The sequence below is a fragment of the Stegastes partitus genome, unplaced genomic scaffold, assembly GCF_000690725.1.
Source record: "Stegastes partitus isolate 25-593 unplaced genomic scaffold, Stegastes_partitus-1.0.2 Scaffold3820, whole genome shotgun sequence".
NCBI lineage: Eukaryota > Metazoa > Chordata > Actinopteri > Pomacentridae > Stegastes > Stegastes partitus.
In genome coordinates this window covers 1-7,047 of record NW_007581551.1, presented here as the reverse complement: position 1 = coordinate 7,047, position 7,047 = coordinate 1, and the positions used below count along the sequence as shown (strand labels likewise).

The window sequence follows — 7,047 nt, the reverse complement described above, 5'->3', positions numbered from 1 at the left end:
GACAATAACTCACTTGGTTGTACAGGACCTGAATATCTCAGATCACCATTGCATTACATTCACTGTCCCATTCCTCACAGTCTCCACTTCCACCACATATAAGGTGAACTAAAGACATTCACCTTGAAGCAATGATGCAGGAAGACTGAACACAAAGCTGTGAATAGACTGTGAATGAGCCTTGTGACTGTGATCAGGCTCCTCCTCCTCATCCATCAGCTTAGTGTTGATGGAGACCATACAGAGAGATCACAGTGTTCTTCATACTTGCTGTAGCTCACAGTTACTCAACACTGCAGATAAGATGCTGTCTCTGTTCACCTCAGTGCTGCTGCCAGCTGTCAGGGAACTTGAGTCTGTTTGTCACTTTGTTTCTGCTCACAATAAGAGGTAGGTGACATATTTAACGTTTCACTGAGAAAAACGAGTAGATCACAAAATTCCATCTGTTCTACGTGGAATAAAACTCTTTACAGCTGCTGATGGTTCTCCTTATATGGAAAACAAGTAGAACCCAGAAAATCATTTACAAAACACAGTCATGAACTGATGACACTCGAGGGAGACACACTCTGTAAAAGATCTGATTTGTGAGTCGATGAACTGATGACAACAGAGACATGAAGCAGTAAAGATCAGAGACAGAGCTGCTGTGGAAACACAAAATGCTTTGATAGGCTGAACTGAACTGAATAAATGATGTCAAGAGGTAATGGCCCCGCCCACTGATCTTTAGCTCATCCACTGACATTATTTCTTCCTCATTGTACTGCAGTGGAAGAACATTGTTCATCTGCTGTGTGTCTGACTTTAATAACTCCAAAGAAATGTTGCTTTACCTCTTTTTGTTGTCATCTCCAATAATAGGTGAGTTTCAGACCAAAGATCAAAGTCTTGACCTGCTGCATGAACCACATATACAGATGTTATTTCCCTACTTTTCTTCTTCGTTACTGTGAGAAAATGAAAACTAGGTTTTAATCATCTTGTAAATTTAACTGACAGAGAAACAGAGTTGATTTCATTGTGAATGTCCACAGAGTAACACGGTACAGGTGAAACTTTCCTCTGTCCTCTGTCAGCCTCATGGACAATGTGAGTCTGATGGCTTCATTTTCTCTACTTTTCCAGGACTAATAGCTGAAACCACAATCTCTCCTCAACAAGATGAAGTCAGTGGAACAGAAGGACAATCTGTCACACTCTCATGTAACTATGAGACAGATGATGCAGTTGCTTTGCTTTACTGGTACAAACATCATTCTGACCTTCAGGCTCCTCAGTTTATACTCTGGAAACAAGGAAAAGGGGGCTCAGCTGAACATATTCCTGATAAACGTAAATATGGATCCCAAACATCAGCTACATCAACTACATTGACCATCAGAGAGCTAACCCTGGCAGACACAGCTCTCTACTACTGTGCTGTAGACACACAGTGATACAAAGTGTAGCAGAGGCTGTACAAAAACCTGAACACAGATATGTGACTCCTCTTCAAAGAGGAGGGAAGTGGTATTCAAAGCTTGGCTTCATATCAGATGGATTGTGCTAATTCCTGTTTTATCACAGTCACTGTGGTTACAGCTGCTGATGAAACACTGTGGAAGGATTCACAGGAGCAGCTGATCAGTGATGCCTCCAGAAGAGAAGCTGCAGAGTATTGGAGGGGAACAAGTTCATCTACATCGAAACATTCAGACTTTATTTATGAGTTAAACATAAAAAATTGTGTTTGTGATGATAATTTTTTTAATCAACTTATGGTACAACAAAATGTGCTTTTATTGACTGACTTGTTGCCATATTTCCATCATCCTGCTCCTCTTCATCTTCATCAGTGGTGAATCCAGCAACCATTTAACATCAGATGAATCATTCAAGTGGCCTCATCTGTTGATATCTGTTGTTTCCAATAGTACATATTCTGTCACCATCTAAGATCCAACTGCGATGCTCAAGGAAAGACAATACAAACTTGACATTAAGTACATCTGAGACATCATATTTGCCCATTAAAATGTTATGTCTACAAATAAATAAAGGTGAATCCATTGATGAAAAGACTTCATATGTTGTTAAATTTCAACCTGAAGTCAGCATGGAAGCAACTTGTAACATCAAATACTTAACAAAAAAATAAAGACCCCTTTGCACACCAGTTCATGTGGTCCTACAAATGAGTCCACATCACCATTGTGACATGTCTTGACAGCAAATTACTTGACCGCTGCATTATAAAACTTGCTCCAAATCAAATTTTACTGATCTTGAAGACCTCCAAACTTCATGCAATAGCAACAAAAGACTGTATTTTCTTATAGAAAATATGGATACAGTCATATAAATACACCTACGTCAATTTCTGGGGCCTCAATACCAGTCTCACTTTATTTCTTTCCCATTTTGAAGGGCCCATGATTAAACATTTGGCCTCTGCTGCAGACATTTGATCATATGGCTCAGTTTCATGGTAAGTCTCTGAGTGGTTTTAATTTTCTTTTCTGTTTCGACTGGTTCTTTCAATTCTAGATAGACAAATATTGACTCCAGAGGCCTGTAAACCTGTATCCTGGAACCTATTTAACTTATACATGCTTCTGCTTGGTGATGTTGTCAGGAAACACTTGTATACAGATGACACACATGTACATGTTACTCTCCTCCAATGATCTTCAGTTAGTCAATGAAGTAGCAGAGACAAACACACTGTATTGATCTGCACTGATATAACCCTGTACAGGGCTACTGGTCCAGCTCTCCATTTCTAGAGTTAGGTTCTACCTCCCTACAGGCCCTTGACCTAATAGGATTGTATAGAACTGCTTCAGCTGGTGTCGAGGAAACTCGCCTAGCTTCTAACTGCCTTAATCCAGACGTCTACCCCGCTTCCTCTAATAGTTGACTCAACTAAGTAGCCTCAGTAGTTAAATCACCGACCAGAAACGCCTGTTTGTGGCAGCGTTCCTCTTAATGGATTGAGCACTTGGTAAGTTGCTAGGTTAGATTTACAGGTTTGGCAAAACTAACCCCAGGGATCTGTTTAGAAATACTAGTTTACTCATGACTTAGAATAACCATTAAGAACCACGATATAGATCTTATGCACACAATTGACTAACTTTTTACGACCATCAGCTACTGTAAACGACTTAATGAAATTTCAAACCAAATAAACTTTAAATGCATGATCAGATATTTATTACAAAACTTTAGCAGGGGCACAGCAACAGCTCTTGATTATTCACTCAAAATATTCCAAAAATATGACTAAAACAGTTCATTTGAGATTAAATTATAGAACTGAGCTTTTCTAAAATAGTAACCTAATAGGTAATTTAGGGAGAGGGAGAGTCGAACAGCCCGGCCATAGCTGATTAACTCAGCCCTGCTCAGACCTGAGCCTGGAGGAGTCCTCTTCCAGTGATGCAGCAACCCAGTACAGAGTCCTGATCCCCAGACAAAACCCTCCTGTCTCAGGGGGAGATGAGAAGTCCCGACTCTGATCAGATCAGCAGTTCTTTGGCATCCATTTGGGGAAGGAAGAGAATACTTCTTCAAGCAGAACACAGAAAGGAGTTCTGCTGTTCTGCTGCTCCTCTTGAGTAGAATTTGCAGACCCATCAGGACTTCTTTAATCAGTGGAGGAGCGTTCAGCTCCAGCGATGTCCCGTGAAGAACTCTGTGATCTCAATCGCGAGCAGTCTCCAGGAGCAATCTCCACGAACTCCGTCTGAAGTCTCTTTGTCAGGCCTTTTTATACTGTATTCAACTGTCCCCCACACACGTTTACTGTTACACACAATTTTTACTCTTAGCACATACACATTGTGTGAGGCACTTCCTCTTTAGCCCATATATGTGACACCTTTAGGATCTGATTCATGTACTTGGTAATAGCACAGAGCACAGTCTGGCAATCACAGGATAGCAATGGGTTCATTCTGCAACCTTCCTGCAGACAGTGGCCTCATATGACATGTCTCGACATGAGCTGTTTTAGAGACACAAACCTTTCTTGATCTCTTGACATTTTCACCCCTTCACTCATTTACTTTTAAATCAAGATTACAAAAAATCATCTTAGCTTTGTTACACAGTTTGAATCACACAATATATTTTAAGAATCATTATTTCAAATTCACTCACTCAATCATCATGGTTACAGCACAGCATGTCTGATCATAGAGTCTTTTATATTGCTCACTCAGAGCCAGTGTTCTTTGTTAGTGGCTGCTTCAGGGATCTCAAATCTTGACTCCACTTGACAACTGTTAGTCAGAGCTGTGAGAGGAAGGAGGAAAGGATGAAGGGAGGAGCTAAACTGGGACTCAAGTACAGAAAACACACAAACTTTCACAGTGGAGTTTGATCCAGAAAACAGACAGATTGTCTTCATCTTCAAGATGCTGTCAGTGAACTTGAGTCTGTTTGTCAATTTGTTTCTGCTCACAATAAGAGGTAGGTGACATATTTAACATGAACAGAGTTTGACTGAGAAAAACGAGTAGATCACAAAGTTCCATCAATTCTACATGGAATAAAACTCTTTACAGCTGTTGATAGAGCTTTTTTAATCAATCAGTTTTATTGATTCATGTCTTCCTCTGCATGTTGTGTTCTTCTCCAGAGTGTAAAGGAGAAGATAAAGTGATTCAGCCACCAGGAGATGTCATTGCTGTTGAAGGAGACACAGTTATACTGGGATGTACTTTTGAGACCAGTGACCCAAGTCCAGCTCTCTTCTGGTACAAAGAGGAAGTAAATGAGTTTCCAAAGTACATTTTAAGACGTGGTGGTTATGGAGATGATAATGCTCCAGAGTTCCATAAAGGCAGATTTGATGCTCAAGCCAACAAGACATCAGTTCCTCTGAAGATCCAGAAGCTTCAGCTGTCTGACTCTGCTGTGTACTACTGTGCTCTGNAGATGCTGTCAGTGAACTTGAGTCTGTTTGTCACTTTGTGTCTGCTCACAATAAGAGGTAGGTGACATATTTAACATGAACAGAGTTTGACTGAGAAAAACTAGTAGATCACAAAGTTCCATCTGTTCTACATGGAATAAAACTCTTTATAGCTGCTGATTGTTCTCCTTTAATCAATCATCTTTATTGATTGATGTCTTTCTCTGCATGTTGTGTTCTTCTCCAGAGTGTAAAGGAGAAGACAAAGTGATTCAGCCACCAGGAGATGTCATTGCTGCTGAAGGAGACACAGTTACATTGGACTGTACTTTTGACACCAGTGATCCAAGTCCAGCTCTCTTCTGGTACAAGCAAGAAGTAAATGGTTCTCCACAGTATATGATGAAAAGTTACTCAAAGTCTGTGGAAAAAGCTCCAGAGTTCCAGGAAGACAGGTTTCATACTGGAATCCAGGATAAGTCAGTTCCTCTGAAGATCCAGAAGCTTCAGCTGTCTGACTCTGCTGTGTACTACTGTGCTCTGAGGCCCACAGTGACAGGAAACAGCAAAACTCTGTACAAGAACCTTTGGAGCAAATACAACAGAAAATTCCACAACATCCACTAGAGGGAGACACACTCTGATACACTTGGTTCACGTCACCTCTCATAGCTCTGTGTGTTTCTGACTTATTATTATTTTCTTTGCTCAAGTTTAGAGTTCAACATTTCACTGATATAAATCTCCCTGATAGCTGGAGCTTTTCATTTTCCAACAGGAAGTCATTTGAGATGCAAACTGGATCTGAAAAGTGAGATATAAAGAATGTTTGAAATTACAGTTTCAAACAGTATCGGTGGACTTTTGTGAAGCAAAATCTGTTTAAAAAAAAATTCTTTAATGGCATTTTGACAAATTTGACAAATTTCTTAGTGACATTTCTGTAAAGAACATCACCTCCACATAAAATAAACCACACTGAAGTAAACTGGACCAGTCTAATCAATAATGACTTCTTCAGTCAAAATTTCAGTTTAAACAGAAAATGTGATCATTTTGTAAAGAATGTATTCATGTTTAACTTTTCCCACAGTAGAAATGAGACTGAGAGTTACATTATTGGGAACATAAGATAAAATAGTGGCTCAACCAAAAACAACTTTTTCACAGCACCAAAATACAAACATGATGGGGAAAGACAGCTTTAACTGGGGAAACACAACTATCACACAAACATGCTGGAGATGGAACAGTTAAACCATCCATCAGGAGCCACTCAGTCAAAGGGGGTCATACAGGACCCTCCTCAGTATCTGCTGTCAGGGAGGATTTGGTGTGTTTGGGACTGAAATCACATTTAGGTACCACTCCTGATGATGAAAGAAATTTTTCTGTAATGCTTTCAGACACAAAGTGATCATCACCGACCTCGCTCATATGCACGGGCAGTTACAGCGGAGGTAGACGGGACCACAGATGATAAACTGTCGGATTCTGTTGAGAAACAGGTGGCTTCTTATCTCCTGTCCAAGGGAATAGAAGTTGACCAGAACACCATTGAAGCCTGTCACCAGCTGCCCAGGAGGAGCAACAACGACAAACCAGCCATAATTATGAGGTCTGTCAATAGAAAACACAAAACGGAGCTGCTCAAACAAGGGAAGAAGCTGAGAGGATTGGACGTCTATATCAACGAACATCTGACCAAACGGAATGCGGACATCACCAGGAAAGCCCAGTTTCTGATGAAGCAAAGGAAGATCCAGAGAACGTGGACTTCCAGCTGTAAGGTCTTTATCAAACTTAACGGAACACCAGAGGAGGCGAAGGTACTGGTCTTTGGAAACATCGAGGAGCTGGAGAGATTTAAATGAGCACTAAAGGGACTGAAGGTAAAACAGAATCAACACAAACTCTTCACCATCAGAATGACACTCAGGACGAGTAATAATTCATCTTCAGCTACTTACAGAACGTCATCTAATGTGACTGTGAACTGTGATAAAATAGGACTGAAAACATTTAATTACACGGAGTACAAACATCAGGACATGGAGGATGATGTTGACCCGGATAACAACTTTTACTTTGACGTCATCGATAATTGCTGCTATTACTCTGAGGATCAGTACAACAGGACA

At 40.4% G+C, this 7,047-nt stretch overlaps 1 protein-coding gene across 1 annotated transcript; it reads left to right on the top strand.

Annotated features, from left to right (window-relative positions):
• The first annotated feature begins 4,304 nt into the window (after positions 1-4,304).
• On the top strand, positions 4,305-5,894 carry LOC103376313 (uncharacterized). Its single transcript, XM_008306692.1, has 3 exons — positions 4,305-4,461; positions 4,631-4,984; positions 5,154-5,894. Exons 1-3 carry the CDS (start codon positions 4,407-4,409, stop codon positions 5,531-5,533), a joined length of 789 nt encoding a protein of 262 aa, XP_008304914.1. The 5' UTR covers positions 4,305-4,406; the 3' UTR covers positions 5,534-5,894.
• The last annotated feature ends 1,153 nt before the right edge of the window (positions 5,895-7,047 follow it).